Source organism: Leopardus geoffroyi, chromosome D4, assembly GCF_018350155.1.
Source record: "Leopardus geoffroyi isolate Oge1 chromosome D4, O.geoffroyi_Oge1_pat1.0, whole genome shotgun sequence".
Taxonomy (NCBI): domain Eukaryota; kingdom Metazoa; phylum Chordata; class Mammalia; order Carnivora; family Felidae; genus Leopardus; species Leopardus geoffroyi.
In genome coordinates this window covers 42,370,001-42,392,411 of record NC_059342.1, presented here as the reverse complement: position 1 = coordinate 42,392,411, position 22,411 = coordinate 42,370,001, and the positions used below count along the sequence as shown (strand labels likewise).

The 22,411-nt window shown below is 33.3% G+C and overlaps 1 protein-coding gene across 2 annotated transcripts in view; it reads right to left on the bottom strand.

The window, feature by feature from the left end:
- CNTLN (centlein) overlaps window positions 1–22,411 on the bottom strand; it is a 310,623-nt gene that overhangs the window by 136,143 nt on the left and 152,069 nt on the right. For both annotated transcript variants that reach the window (XM_045470092.1, XM_045470093.1), the window contains exons 9-12: window positions 18,991–19,167; window positions 17,043–17,168; window positions 6,890–7,011; window positions 5,424–5,543 (exon numbers count right to left, since the gene is read on the bottom strand). In XM_045470092.1, coding sequence (XP_045326048.1) covers window positions 5,424–5,543; window positions 6,890–7,011; window positions 17,043–17,168; window positions 18,991–19,167 — 545 coding nt within the window. The remainder of the gene's footprint in view (window positions 1–5,423; window positions 5,544–6,889; window positions 7,012–17,042; window positions 17,169–18,990; window positions 19,168–22,411) is intronic.

The following is a 22,411-nucleotide window of genomic DNA, read 5'->3' as shown; positions in this document are numbered from 1 at the left end:
AACCTAAAGGAGATGGTATTCCATTGACCTATAGCTTATCTACTTTTTATCATTAAGGAAAAATGATCAAAAGATAATTGAATTGAAGAAGACTTTAGTTATGATATATAGGGTAGAATTCCCTGCTTCTATAAAATAAAATTGAATTTTTAAATTATGAATTCTAAACCCCTTTACTACTGGCCCCAACTCTACCCACCTTCACTGACAAATTCACCAGCCAAGATTCTCAGCATCAAATAGGAAAAGCATCAGTAATTCTTTGCAAATATTTTACATTCTCATACTGATTTTCAGGTAAGAAACAAAAAAGTGAAAGAAATGATAAGAAGGGGGTCAAGATGTTCAAGTGTGCTTTATGAAGAATTTAGTTTTTATTTTAAGAGCAATGGAAAGATGCTAAAGGTTTTTAAACAAGGGAAAGTTATGTTCTTATATGTATTTTTAAAAGATCACCCTGCAGCATTAGGGGGAAAATGGATTCAAGGGTATAACAGTGGATGTAGGGAGATATTTACAAGTTTATTCTACATGAGCAGGAAAGATATGATGGTAGTTTTTGGACAAGGGCATTGATAGTAAGAGTGGAAAAACAGATATATTTTAGAGATATTTGTGATATGGAATCATTAAGACTCTTAGAAGGAGGTCAGATAGAGGGATAAATCAGTTATAACCCCCTAGGTTTCTGGTTTGGACAAATGGACAAATCATAATGCTATTTTCCCCACTTTATGCCACTACTATCCCCTTATAGCTCTTATCACCCTTTTGCTTGTTTTTGCTGTTAAGCTGTATGAGGTCCTGATAAAAAAAAGGGTGGCATATTATTTTTCTGTGTTTACCTCGACCTAGCAGAGCACTCAGATGTAGCATTTTTATATAGGCTATGGATTAGTACAAAAAGACCAAAATTACCCACCCACTGCAAGTTCCTGATTTATTTAGCCAAAGATGCAGATAAACATCCAGTGAATGTCAGTATACCTTCCCTTGACTTCAAGGACATGTTGAATTTGCAATATAAGAAAAGCTAAATATCCTGTGGCAACTGCACCTCTTTTTATAGTTTTATATCACTACTCAGAAATAAAGTACACAAATATTTTTGCCTTTAGGAAAATGTTAACTTCTTCATTTAGGAGAATGTTAATATGACTTTGTTGGTTCATAAATCTAACTCAGTTATGGTAAGGCAACATCCTCAACTAAGTGGAAAAGCTGAGTAAGCCTGGCATTTCTGCAAGCTTTCCTTGCCCCTCACTACCTCGCATCCCAAAGAATGGTTTCACCTCACTGGCACATGGCAGATGGCCCTAAAATAAATCTCATTAAGAGTTTGCAATTATTATTCTTCAATACACCACTGTATATTCAATCCATAGCTTATGTGTAGCTGTGAATTATACTGTTTAAATAGTGAATAAATGAAAATATATGAATATTTGTTAGATAAATACTGAGGGAACAAGCCAATTTATTAGCTCATAGATTGTGAAGTTCTTGGTCTTCTATAATAACATCATTATGATCTAATAAGTACATATATTTTATGAATATAGGAACTATATTCCATGCAAATTTCTCAAGTCCTCACATTCTTATACTACAGCAGCAACATACTTCTGACCATATTCAATGGTAGAAACACTATAGTATGGGTCAGTGGTAGCATCATTTCCTTTAACGTATTTTAAAGGAAATTATAAACTGACTTAGAGCTGCCACACAATTTTTTATTAGGATCTTCAAAAGTTAACTCAACTTTTTTTTTTTTAAATGTTTATTTATTTTTGAGACAGAGAGAGACAGAGCATGAATGGGGGAGGGTCAGAGAAACAGACACAGAATCTGAAACAGGCTACAGGCTCCAGGCTCTGAGCCCGACGTGGGGCTCAAACTCACAGACCGCGAGATCATGACCTGAGCTGAAATCAGATGCTTAACCAACTGAGCCACCCAGGCGCCCCAGTTAACTCAACTTTTAAGATTGAATTTGGAAGTACTATTCAAATTTGGTTGGAAGTAGTTTTAGTAGGACATCTTCTTTTATATGTTCTAGTCTTAAATAGTCAGGGCTAAGTATTAAACTAGATGCCAAATGTATGACACAAAAATAATACTGCCTGGTCCACAGAAAAATAAGCTAATACTTCTAGTCCCTGACAAAAAGGTGTAGACATGTCTATCCCTATTCATCCCACTAGTTAAATATAAAAACCCTGAATGTGATAACACAAAACAAATATTAGAAAACTCTGAAAGGCAGGGAAAAGAAGAAGGACACGAGAGGGACCATAGGAGTAGAAGAACAACCCACAGTGATAAATTCTCTGGCTTTCTTCTTTCCTCCCAAATATCTCAAAGTAGGTACTAGAGAAATCCACAACCTCAAAATGCTAATGGACACAAATAAAAAACAGTCTCAAGCAAATTCTGCCCTCCCTAGCCAAGGAACTGAGAAGTGGGCAAACAAGTAGGACAGAAATCATACTGACAATAACCACTCTATTCCCGCCATATACCACTGGAAAAAGGAATTAAAAAAAAAAATCCTTGCTATTTCTGTCAATAAAGGAAGGTCAAACGAGAAGCCTGAAGTTCTACCCTCATCAAGTACAATGAGGCACCCCTTCACACATCCTTTAATGCAGTGTCAGCAGGGGTCAAGTTAGGAGCTAAGACCGCCATCACTTCTCCCAGTATTGATAGGACCCTCTCCCTTAGACACAATATCATCAGAGATCTATTAAAATAAAAGATTTAAATAAGATCTAAAGTCTCAAAACACTCCCAATGGAGGCAAGTGAAAATCACTCATCATACCAAGAACAAAAAAATCTCAACTTGAAGGAGAAATTGTAATTAAGAAATACCACCACCAAGATAATAATGCACATGTTAGAACTACTTGGCAAGGATTTTTTTTAAAGTAATCTCTATGCCCAATGTGGGGCTTGAACTCATGACCCTGAGAACAAGAGTCACATGCTCTACCAACTGAGCCAGCCAGGTGCTCCTTGACAAAGATTTTAAAGTAGCCATGATTAAAATGCTCCAATAAACAATTACGAATGATCTTGAGACAAATAAAATAGAAAGTCTCAGCAAATAAATCAAATTGATTATATTTGATTATATAAGAATCAAATGGAAATTTTAAAACTGAAAGTTATAAAAACCAAAGTAAAAAACTCAATGCATGGGTTCAACAGCAGATGAAAGAGGAAAAAAATCAGTGAACTTGAAGACAGAACAATAGAAATTACCCAGCTTTAATGACACTGATAAAATAGGCTTAAAAAGAAAATGAACAAAGATTCAGGGACCTGTAGGTTAATACTAAAAAATCTAACATTCATGAAAATAGAATTCCGAAAGGAGAGGAAAAAGAATGTGGGCCTGAAAAAAGTATTTAAAGAAATAAAGAGGAAAATTTCCCAATTTGACAAAGAGCACAAACCTAGAGTTTCAAGAAGCTTAGAAAATCCCAAACAGGATAAACCAAAAGAAATCCATGCCAAGACAGGTCATACTTAAACTTCTGAAAAGTAAAGACAAATGAAAATGATTGGAAGTAGTTAAAGAGAATGATGCACTCCCTTTAGAGGAATAATTAAAACAACAGTGTATTTTTCATCAGAAAACATGGAAGTGTCAAATTTTTCAAGTCCTAAAGAAAAAAAATGCTAAACTAGAATTCTCTAATCAGTGAAAATATCCTGGAATGAAGCTGACATGAAGACATTTTAAATAAAGGAAATATTAGAGAATTTGTTGCTAGCCAACTTACCCTAAATGAAAATCTAAAGGGAAGCTCTTCAAACAGAAATAAAATGATAAAAGAAGAGAACCTGGAAGGTCAGAAATGAAAAAATAATGGTGGAAAGGCTAAAAACATCCTTCTTTTGAAGTTTTAAAATTGTGTTTGATAGTTGAAGCAAAAACTATAACATCATCTAATGAGGTTCTCAATGCCCCAAGTAGGTAAACCTATAGACACAGAAAGTAGATTACTGGTTACCTAAAAGGTGTGGTGGTGGTAGAGGAATTGGGGAAGTAACAGCTAAGTGGTGTGCAGTGTGGGGGAGGGGATAAATGAGAATGTTCTAAAATTTATTGCAATGGTGGATGTATAACTCTTTGAATGCACCAAAAGCCATGGAATTATGCACTCTCTATGGCAAATCACATGGTTTGTGAATTATATTTCATTAAAGCTATTAAAAATTGCCAGGGACTATTTCTGGATAAATCTATAAATAATTTTCAAGATAAGAAACTTTCTTATCAGCATAAGACTTTAGCACTAACAGAGTGTAGTGTACTTTAAGAGATCATTGGAAGTACACATTTTAGTCTGACATATCATTTCCTTAAAAGTTTATCATCATATGGAAAAGGTGTAACCTAAAGTTACATGTGTTATCATATAATATATAAAGTATGAGTCTGATTTTCAGCTAAAAAAATTCAATGATATTTAATTGCATTATGCCATATGATGCTCAATTCTAGTAATCTAAAAGACATCAGGCTTTCAAAAAAACTGCATGCTCTTGATGTCAAAAATTAGCTCTAAATGAAAAAATAGTTAAGTAGCAGAAGAGGCTAATTATGTTGGTTTAAGTCCTTTAAATTTCAAAATAAAAAGTGTTCTGTCTTTGCCAAGCTGAATATAATAGCCTGTGAATTATAAGATCAAGGAAGAAAACTGTATGTTTTCTAAAATGTGAGTATCCTTCATCAAGTTTTATACTTAGGGCAGCTAAAAGACCTATGTGGAGGGATCAGCATTAAGCCCAAAGGACAGGCAGTGCACAGCAAGAAAGAAAGCAATTCCCTCGTGTCTTTTGCAGGTCACTACCAAGGACCATGTTAGCAGATCCATACCAGACCCTTAACAGGCAGTTCTGCTGCTACCAGTAATTAGCTTGGACAGCTCTGGCTCCAAGAGTAGCAGCAAGGCTACACCATAATGAGCTCAGCTGGGATTAGCAGGACAGGGCAGGGAACCAAGAGAGCTCAGGCATTCTGCATTGCGTATGTATCTAGGAGATCAAACAAGGATGGCTGGCTAGGTTATCCCCTCTCCACCTCATTCCAAAAATGAAGCACGGCAGTGTCTAAAATACAAGCTAATGAAGAGCGACACCTCCAACAGATGAGAGCCACATTAATTAACACAATCCCTAGATCATATTATACAGTTTCGGCTAGAGCTAGCAAATGTGCAACTTGTTATTGCATTATACATATATATATATTTAAAAAGCTATCCTTTTTTTTTCTTTATTTTTATTAACAAAAACCAGATTATTTCATTTTCAAATTTTATAAGGTATTTCTCTCACGACCTTTAAGCCACAAAAAATTTCTCCCAAATGTTTATCTAAGTCCATGTTGTTAAAAAAGAAACTCACTTTTGAATCATTAGCTCCTGGTTCTCCCTTTTGAAATAGGCCAGTTCATTCCACACAGCATCAGAATCTTCTTGGCGAAGTTGTTGGGGATCTGCTCTCTTTATTTTTCTGATAGGAGTCCTATTTTTAAAATGAAGTTGTTTTCTTCCTTAATGTGTTCAAAATGCAATGTAAATTTATTTATATATTCCCTAAAATTTAAAAACATATATTGACCAAATTTCTAAATTCAAGCTCACTATTTATGGAATGAATTTCCTCAAACCTAAGTATGTAGAAATTAAAATCCTGTGTGAAAATTTCCAAAAGACTAACCTGCTACTACAGAAAGCAAACTTTTAGGCAGAAATATGACAGTCTTAGGTCTATTTCTCTCTATTCATTCTAGTAATAATAAAACATATATTGCAGGATGGCCACTTTCTAAAAAAGAATTATAAGCAATCAACTCATCTAGAATTTGTTGCCAACCAATCTGAATGCCGTATATGCACTTTCTCTTAAAACAAGCTATCATCAGTAAATATGTCAGAAAGTAGTTTTCACGCTTCTAGTGACTACTAAAGTTAGGTGAGCAGAGGCTAAATGCAGGACAAATTGCTTTATCACTACTTTACTGACAAGTGATATGAAACATTTTCCATTCTTCAAAAGAAAAAATTAGACGTGACAATTACCTACAAAACATGCCAAATGCCCTTTATGTTTTCATTTTCTGTACATAAAACAAACTCTTCGTTTTTATTTTGTAAAAGTGCTGTACTGGCCAATTTAGAAACAGTATTTCTCTACAGAACAGACCAATGTGTATCATCAACATTGCCCTAAAGGATCCATCTCAAAAGATGAGAGGGTAGTAGATTTTCTGTACTCATTCAGTCCTTTGCCCTCTGTTGATACTGTTAACAGGGGAGCCACTTACGACTAACCAAGATCTGAACACCTGTTCAGAGCAATTGAACTGAGACCGCCAATTCATTCAGATAAGCTGCAGAACAAACTGATGGATAGTAAAGATTTTCAAATTGCATACTAGGTTGAAGTAGTTTTAAGATAGTTAATTTAACTATATATGTGAATTTCATATTTCTCTGGTCTTTCAATTAAAGAGTTATAAACTTTGTATTGCCATTATTTTATTTATTTACTTTTTCAATCATTTGGGTATGAACTAATTTTGCATTAAGTTATCTACTTTACTAATCTACTCTATTGATATTTAAGTGTATACAATAATTCATAATCACCTACATTATGAAATCTGCAAATGATAGGAATATCTATAGTTATTGCTAGCATATTTATCTGCTTTCATTTATTGTATTATCTATTCAAAACTTCACAAGAAAGATTTGAATACCACGTAATTTCTTTAAAATCAAACAAAAGCCATTAAAACACCTATACGAAGCTACTCGATTCCATTTAATATTTAGGGAAATGCCTTTATGAGCTATGTAACTCACATGCCACTGCCTTCTTCCCACTGTTTTAATTGCTCTTTTACTGCTCTGTAGTTGGTCTGTAACATCTGTAGCCTTTCCTTGCGTTTTTCATGGGCATCTCTTAGCTCATCATTTTCTTGGCTCTGTAGAACACAAAAAAGCAAGTACACAAGTTTTAAAAAGTATGAGTATAATGTTGCAAATAAAAGGTTGCCCATCTAAATACGAAATTTGAAAGTAAACAGTAAATATAAATTAATTTGTAATACTTATTTAAACAGAAAAAAGGGAAGGATTCTTAAAGTCACAAAATAGGTTTGCTTGGTAAATTCAACAGACGCACTGCATTTTTTTTAAGCTTAGTAATTTCAAAAATTTTGCTGTCAAATTAGTTTCATTCCTTTCCCTGTAGTCAATTAGTACACATACAAATATTTGAGTCAATTTTACAGAATTTTAATTTCTTTTTCAACAAAAGGATTAGTCTATACATAACAAAATTTTATTTTCGTAATTATAAATGCATAGAATTAGTGTAAAAACACTAATCGTAGTAAGATCAATGCTTCTGCCCATGGATTTATGATTCGCTTAATACAAAGCATAGGGATTACACAGGAGGAAAAAAATCAGTTTGGACCTATGTCTGAAGTAGCATAGTGTAACATTCTGGGCTGCACTGTACAGAATCGAAATGGAAGAACTGGGCTTTGTACTCTTGAAGAGGTCATAGAAACATTACTGGGTTATACCATTAAAGTCAACAACTTCTAAGTGTTCAAAATAGAGTACATGAAATATGTCTTCATTTAGATATACCCACAAAATGAACCTATCAAGGCTAAATTTTCAGTTCCTAGAGGATGTATTTATGTTACATATGCACTGTTTCTCAAAGTAAAGTAACTCCTTGAATTTAACCATGTGAATTTCAAATTTGTTTTTTAAACTTTTTCATATTTCTATATGAAGGAACCTGTATAGTTATTTAGTGGAGGCAACAGGTACTCTCTAACATTACGGTGAGGTGAAATGAGTAGGCACATGGCAGTCAGAAAAATCTGAAATCTATTCTTGGAGATTTCTCGTGTTGGCTGAATAGTCTTAAGAATACTATTTAATTCAATTTCTTTTTCTGTAAAATACTGAAAAGAGCACAGAGATTTAAATAATGATGACTAAATTAAATGAGCAAATATGCAGGTAAAGCCGCTGGCACTATGCTTGCCCGGTAGAGGCACAAAGCAGAAGTTAGCTTTCTTCCCTTTCATTTTCCCAGGTATTAACTGATGTCCTTATCACGAAGAAGCCAAATTCATGGATTCCTGAACCATCTACCTCTCATCTCAACAGTGAGATAATACTTACAGAGTTTGCATTATTTTACTGCAATTCTACCTGTCTCAACAGTATGGATATTTTGTCATTCCACTTTGAATGTAGGTCTAGTAGGATAACTTCAATAAATCTCTCAAGTAGTTATTAGGAAGTATCTGAGTCCTGTGTGCACCAAGCATCTGTATGCCATCTGGAAATGGAAGTGCTTGATGAAAACGCACGAGAATGGCATCACTTGAAAGGGGCAATCAGAATAAACGTTATCCTGAAGAGTTTTAGAAGATAAACAGATTACAGATACTGCAAACTTGCTAAAGAGTAGCATGGTTTAATACCATGGTTAAAAATTCAGGATACTGAATTGAATTTTGTTCATTTCAACTGAAGAACCATATATTGAGTCTATTACATGCAGAGTGTTAAGTGCTGATAAGAGTTCAACTCTTCCTGCTCACAGTTAGTAAATTTTATCTTCACATAGTTACTTAAATTCAGTGTGTCCCAGTTTCTCCATCTTTAAAATAAAAGCTATTTATATCTCTCCTATTCTAAGACAAAAGAATGATTTAACCCTTTTAAGAAAAAAATTTTAATGTTTATTTATTAACAGAGTGTGAGTGGTGGAGGGGCAGAGAGAGAGGGAGACACAGAATCCAAAGCAGGCTCCAGGCTCCAAGCTGTCAGCACAAAGACCAATGCTGGGCTCAAACTCACAGACCACAAGATCATGACCTTAGCTGAAGTCTGATGCTTAACTAACTGAGCCACCCAGGCACCCCAGGATGATTTACCCTTGACCTTAAGTTTTCCCTACTGTTCGTAAACAATCCAAATATCACTTTACTTCTGTAAATGATAAGCTTTCTAATCTTACGTGAAATAATTTAAATTAACCAAATAGAAAAGTAATAATTAATAATGTTACTTCCTCATAAATGAAGATAAGTTCATTGTGTTTATTAGAATTCTTTAAGAACTAATCAGATTTATTAGGATTTTAAACAGGATATACTATAAACGTATTAATAAAATAATTAAAAGAAATGTATAGGTATTAAAAAGATTCATGTCAAAACACAATTTTCTTTTCTTTTTTAAAGTTTACTTCTTTATTTTGAGAGAGGGAGGGAGACAGAGCATACCCACAAAAGAGAGAGAGCGAGCACGACAGGGGAAGGGTAGAGAGAGGGACAGAGGGACTCTGAAGCAGGTCCTGCACTGTCAACACAGAGCCCGACATGGAGCTTGAACTCATAAACCAAACTTACAAACCAAACCTTGGCTGCTTAAAGTGACTGAGCCTCCCAAGTGCCCCCAAAACACAATTTTCAAATGAACATAGTTAAGCTGAATATTTTGTTAAATTCTAAAATAGCTTTCTCTAATTACTCTTCATTGAATCAAATTCCTTCCCCACAAACTCTTATTTTACAATGAATTTCTTAGAAATGATTACATATAAACCCAGTGTTTTGGAATCATTAAAAGCCTGTGTTAAGAGTCCCTAGAAGCTCTGAGTAAAAAGAATTTAAAAGACTGCCCAACAACAAAAGACATGAATAGACACTTCTCCAAAGAAGACATCCAGATGGCCAACCGACACATGAAAAAATGCTCAACATCACTCATCATCAGGGAAATACAAATCAAAACCACAATGAGATACCACCTCACACGTGTCAGAATGGCTAACATTAACCACTCAGGCAACAACTGTTGCAAGGATGTTGGAGAGGATGCGGAGAAAGAGGATCTCTCTTGCATTGTTGGTGGGAATGCAAGCTGGTGCAGCCACTCTGGAAAACAGTATGGAGGTTCCTTGAAAAATTAAAAATAGAACAACCCTATGACCCAGCAATTGCACTACTAGGCATTTATCCACAGGACACAGGTGTGCTGTTTCAAAGGGACACATGCACCCCCATGTTTATAGCAGCACTATGAACAATAGCCAAAGTATGGAAAGAGCCCAAATGTCCACCGGTGGATGAATGGATAAAGAAAATGTGGTGTGTATATATACAATGGAGTATTACTTGGCAGTCAAAAAGAATGAAATCTTGCCATTCGCAACTACGTGGATGGAACTGGGGGGTATTATGCTAAGTGAAATTAGAGAAAGACAAAAATCATATGACTTCACTCATATGAGGACTTTAAGAGACAAAACAGATGAACATAGGGAAGGGAAACAAAAATAATATAAAAACAGGGAGGAGGACAAAACAGGAAAGACTCATAAATATGGAGAACAAACTGAGGGTTATTGGAGGGGTTGTGGGAGGGGGGATGGGCTAAATGGGTAAGGGGCACTAAGGAGTCTATTCCTGAAATCATTGTTGCACTATATGCTAACTAATTTGGATGTAAATTTTAAAAAATTAAAAAAAAATTAAATTACATAAAGCTACAAAAATAATTAAATAAAAATAAAAATAAAAATAAAAATGATGTTAAAACATTCAATTATAGTGGTGCCCACTGACCACCTGCATCAAAATTACCTGTGATGGTTATTAAAAGTGTTTTAGCCCCCCCCAAAAAAATTTTAAAAAATAAATAAAAGACTGCCCAACTAGTAAAAATTAATCAAATGGGATATCCAGATTTTTTGTGTTGTCTTTCACAAAAAATCCTCTGTTAAGTCTATGGAACAAATGGAGATTCTTATTGTTAGTACTATCATTATTTTAGCATTTTACAGTACTGTCTCAGCTTCCACTAATCACTGAATTTATACCCAATATATTCCCTAGTTCTTATAGAGAAATCAACTATCTTAGGCTATTATACCGAAGATTAAGACTCAATAAAAATTTCCTGAGTCCTAAATGTCACCCACAATATGCCAGACTCTGTCTTAGGCATAATACTTAAACAAAGCACTCACCGTAGCCACCTCTGTAAAACTTTGGTGTAATGTATTTCATATTAGCAAATAGTTTTGATTTTTCTATAGTAATTGAAATAGGGGGCTCCCTCCATTAAGTAGTGATTATGGGAAAGTAGTTTTATAGAGGAGCTTTCTCCTTTAATAACGCATGCTTCATAATTTACTACAACTAATGCTGGAGTATTTACATATTCCTTATAAAATTACTAAGATCTAAATTATTACAAATGAAAGTAAACTAGGGATTATTTCACAAATCAATTTGATAGGCATAATTTATAACAATTATTATTTTAAAATGCAGTTTCATCCATAGATTTGTCCTTTGAGAATGCTACTAACAAATTTTAACACATGGGTTAAATAAGTCCTAGAGACTATTGTTCCTTTGGCCTACTTTACAAATAGACAGAATTATAGAGATATGTAAATATAGGATAGATAAATAGATACATAGATAGATAATATATATTCAAAGAAAAACATTTTTCCCTATTTTAGTGCAAGAACAGATTTAGCTGAAGTCTTCAGGCAAAAGTTAACTATCTCAAAAGAAATATTTAATGTGTAGAAAGAATAATCAAAATATTTTTTATAATATTATAACAAATACAAATTAACCATAGTTTGGATTATGATTCTTTAAGTCTCATTTGACTATAATTGCCTAAGTCAAAACCATAGTACTTCATTTGGGAAATACTGCACCCAACGATCTTATAACAAAATCAAATGTAAAGACTGAAAGATATATTTAATATCACTAATCGTTACACTTTCCCAAGAGGATACACTCAAAAATATCCCAAGGGCAGTCACTGAATTAGGTCCATTTATTAATTAGATCACTCAATAAAACACTTACTGACCACCTTCACTATATTTTGCAATTAAACTAGCCAAACCAGAGGCTCTAATTTCTATATACAAACAAGTGTGAAGGACTAAAACATTAGAAAATAGAAAGATTATAACAATGGACTTTGTTTCAAGGTATCTGCAATTTTACTTTTTTTTTTTTTTTAATTTTTTTTTTTTTCCCAACGTTTTTATTTATTTTTGGGACAGAGAGAGACAGAGCATGAACGGGGGAGGGGCAGAGAGAGAGGGAGACACAGAATCGGAAACAGGCTCCAGGCTCTGAGCGGTCAGCACAGAGCCTGACGCGGGGCTCGAACTCACGCACCGCGAGATCGTGACCTGGCTGAAGTCGGACGCTTAACCGACTGCGCCACCCAGGCGCCCCTTTACTTTTTTTTTTAAATATATTTTTTAACGTTTATTTATTTTTGAGACAGAGAGAGACAGAGCATGAACGGGGGAGGGTCAGAGAGAGAGGGAAACACAGAATCTGAAACAGGCTCCAGGCTCTGAGCGGTCAGCACAGAGCCTGACGCGGGGCTCAAACTCACGGACAGCGAGATCATGACCTGAGCCGAAGTTGGCCGCTTAACCGACTGAGCCACCCAGGCGCCCCTGCAATTTTACTTTTGAGTTCATAAGAATAAAAATGAGTCTTGATCTAATCTACTAATTTGGTCAAAGGCTCCATGACAGGCATGAGGCAAACTAAGAATATGAGTACTGTTAATAAAACAGTGGCTCAATCTTCATAGAATAATAGCAAGGTTTTTAAAAAGTTAAAAAAAGAAAAACCTTTCATAAAATACCAAGGATTCCACGGATGATTAATTTTAGCAAAGTGTATAAAGCTGAATGTATAAAGAATGCATATTAGAGCATTGAAAAATAAAAAGACATATAAACTATATTCAAAGGACACACTGATGTTATTAAATGGTATAGAAAAGTGCGAATAGAATCAAGTTATCAAATGCATTAAAGTCCATAAAACAGAGATTCATGGCATTAGTGATCCCAAGAATAGTAAAAGATTTCATAAAACTCAGATGCATTGCTTTCCAAATTATAGTTTATACATTGTTAGATCACTACACTTAGGAAGTCAGGATTTGGAAATGGTTGGGATGTTTAGAATAACAGTTTTCAACTCTTTTATTACTATTGGTTCTTTTATTTACAACATTGGTCACTCATCTTGAAAATATGTACAACAATTCACAGAAATAAGCTAAACAAGATAATGTACAAATATTTTTACATAATTCATTACTAGTATTAGAATAATATGCATGACTTACTACTGATACAGTAAGGAGCATCATTTCAATATATCAAAGTGCACATACATTGTTCCATGGTAGAGGTTATCTGGAGAAGCTTATTTGTCCTGCTTTCCCTACAGTCCACCTTGGTGATCAACTTGGGACCTAAATGTATCTACTGCAGGGGACCTAGGTGGCTCAGTCAGTTGAGCATCTGATTCTTGATTTTGGCTCAGGTCATGATCTCACAGTTCATGGGATCAAACCCCGTGTCAGCCTCAGTGCTCACAGCTATCTACTGTGCCATGGAGCATGTGTTTAGTTTAGTAGTTCCAACAGGTATCTTCCATGGACAATAGTTTTTTGTGAAATATTAATAGGTATATTAATATACCTATTATTAATATAATCAAGTAGACCTGGGAAATAAATTATACCTTTCTATAGATTCGCAATACATACTGATATCTTAACAGCTCACAGAAAAAAAAGAGATTTTAATCCACTGCTTATGATAATTGAGCACAGAACATTTTTCTCTGTCATATTCCCATTAGCTTCTGGCACAGCAGTATTCAATAGAATACTAATATGGGAAGGCCATGATAAATATCAAGAGGTATTAACGGGTAATGGTCTACAAAAGGAGCACCATGACCAAAAAATGCATATTAAAAACCATAAGACACTGTTGGGTGTTGAAATAAATCCCCTTCAGAAAGGTATGTTCGAGTACTAACCCCTTGGTGATAAGTCTTTACAGAGGTAATTAAGTTAAAATGAGATCCTTAGGATAGGATAGGCCCTAATCCAATTGACTGGTGTCTTTATAACAAGGAGAAATTTAGACACACAGAGAGACACACACGTTGAGGGGAGATGGTGTGAAGTATGAAGACACAGGGAGAGTGCCATCTATACGTGGAGGAACACCTGAGACTATTAGAAACTAGAAGAGAGAAATGGATTCTCTCCCTCACAGGCTTCAGAAGGAACTAATCCTATGGACATCTTGATTTTGGAACTTTGTGGCCTCCAGGACTTTGAGTCAATAAATTTCTGTTCTTGTAAGCCAGGCAGGTTGTGGTAGTTTGCCATGGCAGCCCCAAGAAACTATTACAGACACATCATTAATTCTTATCTTACCTTATATTCACATGCACTTGAGCAACAGTAATAACATTAATACTAAAGCCTAATTAAGAGAAATACAGGAAGAAGTTTCGTGTCTTCACTAAATATGATAGGTATACTTACTAAAATAAGGCTGTAAATTAAAAGGTATCCTGGACCCAATCACTCTCTTTGGAATTGCTTTTACTTTACAGGTTTTGTTTACCTACTTCTTTGGATAAATGGTCTTGATTATAGTGCTTTTTTCATTCAACTATTTTGCTCTTTCAAAACAAGAAATCCTTTCCTACTAAATGACAAAATACAGTGAAAAACATCTGCTCGCATTTTCCCCTTATCTTGCAAATCTATAGAAGAAAACATACATTTGAAATTCATAATTATCACTAACCAACTTCAAAAAGGAATACAGAAGAAGTATAAATGAAAAAGAAATTGTGTGAAGAAAGAATTGTACTCTGAAAATAAGCTTGAAGCCTCATCCAAAAGTGTAGTTGTTAGGAAAAAGCAGTAAGAAATTAGTACAATGCTTCTGAAACTCTTTTTCAAGCAAGAAATTCAAGAGGTAGAAGAGGATAGATCTAAAAATAACTTAATTGCTCTATTCCTTCCTGCCATGTCCTGCCATGTCCTGCCATGTCCTGCCATGTCCAAGACTCAGAGAGTTTGGGGGCAAGTACGTGGAGATCTGTGAGTGGGATATGTGAGTTAATTTTATGTGTCAACTTGACTGATCAGATATTAGGTTAATCATTTTTCCTGGGTGTATTTGCGAGGGTGTTTTTGTACAAAAGGAACACGTGAATCAGAAGACTGAGTAAAGCATACTGTCCTTCCCAAAGTGATAGGATTCATCCAAATCACCAAAGGCCTGAGTTGAATAAAAGGCTGCATAAGAAAGAATGCTTTTTTTTTTTTTTTTTTTTGCTTTTTAGCTGAGACATTGGTTTTGTCCCTTTGGACTCAGATTCAGATTGGGACTGGAACTTATACCATCAGCTTCCTGGTTTTCAGGCCTTTGGACCCAGACTGAAACCATACCACTGGCTCTCCAGCTTTCCAGTTTGACAACTGTAGATCTTAGACTTCTCAGACTCCATAACTGTATGACCCAATTCCTTATAGTAAATCAATCTATCTATGTCTGTTTCTCTCTTTCTCTCTCTTGAGATAGACAGATAGATGGATATAGATATATAGATATAGATTAGATATAGATCTTTTTCAGAATAATGATACCTCATTAGGAAAATTGAAAGGGTTCTATCCTACTGGTTCTGTCTCTCTGAAGAACCCAGATTAATACAGGATAGAAGCCTTGGTATGTGAATTTCAAGAATTATGCAAAAGGAGGAAGATGATAACATGGCTTCCTAAACATGCCCTTAATATCCTGTGTGTACTCCCATGTTTACACTAATGTACTAGATTCAAACTGCTCATATAGCATCTTCTTAACTAGAGAAAGGCTCTTGAATGATAGTTATCTAAGAGTCTCCTTTTTTACAAGTGACTTGTTAGGCTAGTTGCACTGCTTAGTAAGTTATTATTGAGTAAACAAACGCATTAGCAAATAACTCCAGGTGTGGGACACCTAGCTGGTTCAGTTGGAAGAGCATGTGACTCTTGACCTCGGGGTTGTGACTTCAAGCTTCATGATGGGTATAGAGATTACAAAAAAAAATAATAATAAATGAACCAAGTAAATAAATCAGTAACTCCAGGTGTATAAATTTCAAGTAGGCTAAATACTAGCAAGTTGATGTCACCTGATCATTTTATTTTTTGTAGAAAAAAAGATGATAATTTTCCTTTCTTTTAGAACTAAAGTTTAACTCTGTATAAACATAAATTATTGTTTAGTGGAAAGGCAGAAAAAAGTATTAATTGTAGCTTAGGTTAACTATACCTCAAAACCATATCTTATTCCACAGCACACATAATATAAGTCAAACTTTTTTCTCCCTAAGAGTAACCTATATTAAATGACAAAGAATCTGAGATTTAAATGTACTGGATTCTAATCATGTGTTAAACAATGGTCTTGTCATAAAATGTCTTAAAACTATTTGAGATTCAATTAAATGGCTACTTCTCAAATAGTATAGGCCTTTGGGTAGTCGTGCATAAAGAATCACAAGTTTAGCCATATTAAATTCAGAAAAAATAAAAGCCCTCAATATAGTCAAATGGAAAAAATAACATATTTGCCATTTTAACTATGTAATTTGTCTTTAAAGGACAATTGTAAGTGACTTGAGCTAGGTGAGTATAGTTTTTAACTCACTTTTCTTTTTATATGCTTATCACATATAGAGAACTATGAAAAATTCTCTACTTGCTACAGTTCTATTTTTTTTTTTTTGTCTCTGAGGAGCTATAAGAAATTTATTCCCAATATTAAGCCAAAATCTTCCCAAATAATTTTATTTTTTTACAATTTTATTTTTTTCCAAACAATTTTAAAGTAGTGGATAAATATTTACTTACAAGCAGCAAATTTTTTTTGTTACTTTATTATCCTAAGAAATCTGAGACGCAAGACCAACCAATGATACATTTTTATACACGTAATTAAATTCAGGAAAGATAAATGATAAGCAGTGATTTGTAAAGGGAATGTTTACTTTGGTATATCTTTATCTTTGCAAGGTTATTACTAAAGAGATGATTTAATGTTCACCTTTAGTTGTAGTGCCTTCTCTAAGTTTTCAATCTTTCTTTCAGCTTTCCACAGCTTCCTCAGCTCCTCTGAGTCTGTGAAAGAACTCTTTGGGGACAAAGACCTTGAACGTTTCACAGGTGGTTCCTCGAGAATAAAACAAGGACATGGTTGAACTAGTTGGAACACTGGATTATGAAAGACATGCAAAATTAAAGAACAAGTAATTTTGAATACTAATAATGAATTATAAAAAAAATCCTGCATGGAATACCAGAGAAATAACAAGCGGAATTACCACAGTGCTACCGCTAAAGGTTTCTCTGTGACTCGTTAATGAGAATATTCATTTACATTTACATTGTTTCTTTCAGAATAATGATGTCCCATTAGGGAAGACTAAAGGGTTATAGACTCAGAAATGCAAGAAACCTCATTACAAAGGAGGGGATAGAGGCTGGTCTAATTGCTCTATAAGGGTCCAAGGTTACACTTGATAGGACAACCAGAAACAAGAGGGAAAGGATTTTTTTCCCTTTGAAATAGTTTAACACACTGTGAAGTTGAAGGAACAATATGCTTGAGGAATATAAATACAACAGACAGTAGATCTTATACCATAATGACCATATGGTCATTAACTATAATGTGGCTAACTAGAGACAAGAATGTGTGTTTATATTATGTACAGCTTCATATACCAATCTGGAGAAGGAATATGTGAGAGCAACTATTAAGCTGGGCAACATATTGTTCATACTTACTGCATGTCCTTATGAAAAAGAAAGAAAATTTTGTTCCAAATATCCCTCTCATTTTCTTGACTTTTGTTAAAAGCAACGAAACATCAAAGTGGTTCGTTTTTTAACTTCAGCAATGTAGCAAGCAACCAAATTAGACCTATAATGTATCTCCATTTTAGGAATGTTTTCTTTCATTTAAATAAAGCTCAATACTCTGAAACTACTCCAAAATGGCAAGAAATGTTTAATGCAGTTATGTTTAAATAAATAAATAAATACATATGTACATATATAAAGCTCACTCTTCTGAAAACTACTAATAATATTACAGGGAGTAAATAAGACTATAATAGCAACTTGGATCTTTTTAAATACTTCCTTTATTAAGACAGTTCTATTCATAGAAAAAATGGAAAGAATTAAAAACAATTATCTTGAAAAACACAGTATTCTGTTTATAAAAAAATTTTCTATGCTGAAGTAACAAGTGTGAGAAAAATATGTCTAAATTTTCGTACTTTTCTATGTATCTAGAATTTACATATTTACAATGTTATACAATAACATATTTACAACATGATATTATAAAATTTTTATATTGGTCAATGTTCATAGACTCTCTTGCAGCCTAACAGGAATACATACTATAGTGTATATATACTGTAATACAAATACTACAAAAAGGGAAAGTTAGACACTAATAAATGAGAAACATGCTATGGAAAATTTGCTTATTTTCTGTGTTGCTACATGTTTAAATATGAAATTATAAAATTCCATAAATTGATGTTAAATTCCACTTTATAGTTTATATCCACATGGGCAGTATTTTAAATATCATATCTGAATGAAATAGAAACATTAAGATATATTTTTCTTTTAACAACTAATGCTACTTTAAAATGATTTTTTACCTAGATTAGCTTAGCTATAAATTAGATACATGAGGCATATACTTAGCAAAACTTTTTAACCTAAGAATGTTAATCTACTGCAAACAGCTATACTACTGCTAATATATTTAATTAAATTAGGAATATATTGTTTAGTTTTTAAAAGGGGAAAACTCTCTACTCACAACAATTTTTTATCAAGCATTTGGCATATAACATTTTTCAAGCTTCCAGAAATACAAGCAGAGAAGTAAATGCTGCTGTTTTTTAACTTCATTGCTTGTCTTGCCAGCCTCATCCTGACAAATTCACAAAATGACAAAATGTCCCTACCTTATGTTTGCCTTCAGTACTTGTCCAGATGCCCTTCTCTGAGGAATCCTTGTTGGTAGATTTGTTCTCTGAGAGTTTTTCATTTGCTATTTTTAGTTTTTCCTGTAAATACTCGATTTCAGACTTCTGTGAGACCATTAAAGTTTCTAAGCTCGATAAAGATGGCCGTTGAGATACCTATTAAAAAAAAGCGTTAAGTGCAAATATATATGCATGTTTGTATATTATTTATATATGTGCAAACACTTATCCATAATATTACATTATATAAATAAGTATTCAGAGAAGGAAAATTTCATTTCAATAATGAACTATAATCTAGAATTAGCTAAACTTCTATTATCCTAATAGAATGGCATTTTCCAATAAAATATCCAAGAGTCTGTATAAATATTTACCCAAATAATATTGCCATACAGATTTGCAGAAGAAAAAATTTAAAGCATGGTTGCATGAAATATACCACTCATAAGTAAATTAATTATTTCAAAAATACAATTATACACATATGTATTTCTTCACAAAATACTCCAGCCACCATTTGATAATCATAAGTCATATAATACCACTGAATATAAACCTGGTAAAAGGAAACCAACAGCACTATAGGTCTAATTGTCTTTCAGTGTATCATAATTTAATAACATCAACACAAAAGACTCTGATATTTTCAGTCAATACAGTCCATTATATTCTCTCTTGAAATTTATTACTATGTCAGATAATCTGTTAATGGTAAGCATCACAGTGTAACTATAAGAAAAAATCACAGAAAAATTAAGTATGTAGGATATCTTTTAGAAATGTTAGTTCATAAAAACCAGCATTCTATAAAATTCTACTACCATCTCAACTGAATATATTTGAGACCATTAAAATCCATGCACATACTGTATTTCAAATTAAGCACTCCACTTAGAAAAAACAAAAACACTAAATCATAGTGCAAACAAAGTTTTTGTTGATTTCCAGCAAAGACAGTCAAGATTACAATCACAAGATTCTAATATTGGATATAGAGCAAGCAGCCCTGAAAATAGTTTCATTTAAAATGTGGAAACCTTATCCATCCTAAATGATATTCCTAAGGGCTATCAGAAGAATACACATGTTTAACTTTTTTGAATCAATGTTGGAAAATTTTACCCTTTTCTGGTTTTAACTTTTTCTTTTTTTAGGGAGTAGGGAAAAAAACTGCCCTAATTCAAACTTCTAATTATTTATGAGAGAGGTCATCTTTGATTTATTTACATTGTTACACTTTTCTCTATTTAAATCACTTGATTTGTTTTCCAACCGTCATTCTATTATATTGCTAAATATTTTTCTCAGCGTTGTTTATATTGTAGTTACCACATTTACAATATATTAAATACTTACTCCAGTACCGTTCTTTAAATATCAAATTAAAATACTTCAAGCACTTTTATTTCAAACTCTAAATGATTTTTCCCTATTCTTTCCTCCCACCTGTAATCACCGTATGACTATTATTTATTTTCTCTTCCTATCGTGTAAGCAAATTTACAATGCTTATAACTATTCCGTTTGATTGGGCTGGCAATCTGAACAGTTTTCAAAAGCTACCTGCTCTTATCCAGGTTCCTTTAAATAAAATTATGAAGAATATATTAATATCCTATCATTTACCAAAGGTATTTTTAAAGAAGTTGTTCAAGGTGAAACAAAAATATAGAATAAAATGGAAATAACATAACTTTAGTTTTATTGGTGTATCCAGTAAGAAAGCCCATGTTCTTTAAATGAGTTTAAATAGATTTTTTATTTAATAATGAATTATATGTAGTAGATATGAATATAAAAATACAAATATCCAGTCAAGAAGCTGCAATGATAAATTCAAATATTCATGAAGACATTAAAAATGCTCCAACAGTGGATACTATCATCATCATAAATGATTTCATATTTAAGGAGCAGTCCTTCAGAATTCTTCAACAAACAATAACAGAACTTCAAAAACTGTAATAGTGATTAACTCAAATTCACATAGAAGCTGGGAAGATAATGCAAGTAAATAAGTAAAATGGGTTGTTTTCGGTTTGTTTTAAAATTATAGGTTTAGAATTCATTCAACAGAGATGCTTTATAGACGTATTAAACATGTATATACATTCTTTACATCCACAAAACAACTTCTACATTCTCCCGGGTTTTTTTTTTTTTAATCTTATCCTCTCCCCCTCTTTCCTTTTATCACTTTTGCTAGAGATATATGCACAATAAGTATTTTCATATTTCTCTTAATATGACCACTTTTAAAAGTATAAGTAAAATGAAATGTCAAATGACACTCTGCCTCACCTCAGGTCATAACAAGGGTATATGGCAACAGCAACTCAGCTCCAACCGTTTCCCTAGAGGAATGAATGTGGCCCACTATTGCCAGAGCTGCTGATTTTTCAAAAGAAGGAATCAGGACTTCTAACGGAAATCTCCTAATTTTAAGATGTTGGCCAGACTCAGTTTATGACTTCTGTATTTTGAGAACATGGTCGTGGGAATTATAAACCCCTACAAATTTCCTAGAGAAATTTTGAAATATGCATCAAAGCCATCAAAGCACATAAAAGCAAATCAAGCTTTTGGCTTAGCATTCTAGTCATGCTGAAGGTTGATACAGAAAGATATCCATGACAAAATGTTAAATGAGAAAAGCAAGTTACCAACGAATATATTATATAGAAACAGATTTCATCAAACGTGCATAGGAAAAAAATAAACCTTAAAATGTTTTACTTAGTGTTATTTCTTAGTGGAAAAGTTATATGTGCATTATTTTTTTCACATTTATTTGAATTAATAAATTTTAATAAATTTTAAATTTTATTAAAAGTAATAAATTTTACAATGAACACATCACTAAAAGTTTTTCAAAATGTAAATTTTTTCTTCAAATAAAAGGAATCAAAGTTGACTATAAAATTTTCAGGTTAGATAAGAGAAATATAAATGGGAAGTCTTTCTATAATTTCATCCCTTACAGTTCACTAGTGATAACTTTGCGCTATACTACTCAGATATTAAAAAGGAAAGGAAAACCATTGTAATTCTGCCCTTTAATCTGCTTTGTAAAATAGGCTTAATTTTTTAGAGCAGTTTTACACTTACAGAAAATCTAAGCAGACGCTACAGAGAGTCCTGTACCTCCCACTCTCACCCATCCAGGTTCCCTATTATTAACATCTAAAATTAATATTTTGTACATTTGTTACAAGTAATAAACAATATTCACTTTACTTTTAACTGAAGTCCATAATGTATTCAAATCTCCATAGTTTGTACATAACATCCCTTTTCTGTTCCAGAATCCCATCCACAATATCACATTACATTCACCTGTCATGCCAGCAACTCTTGGCTCTGACAGTTTTTCAGACTTTCCTTACTTTTGATAACA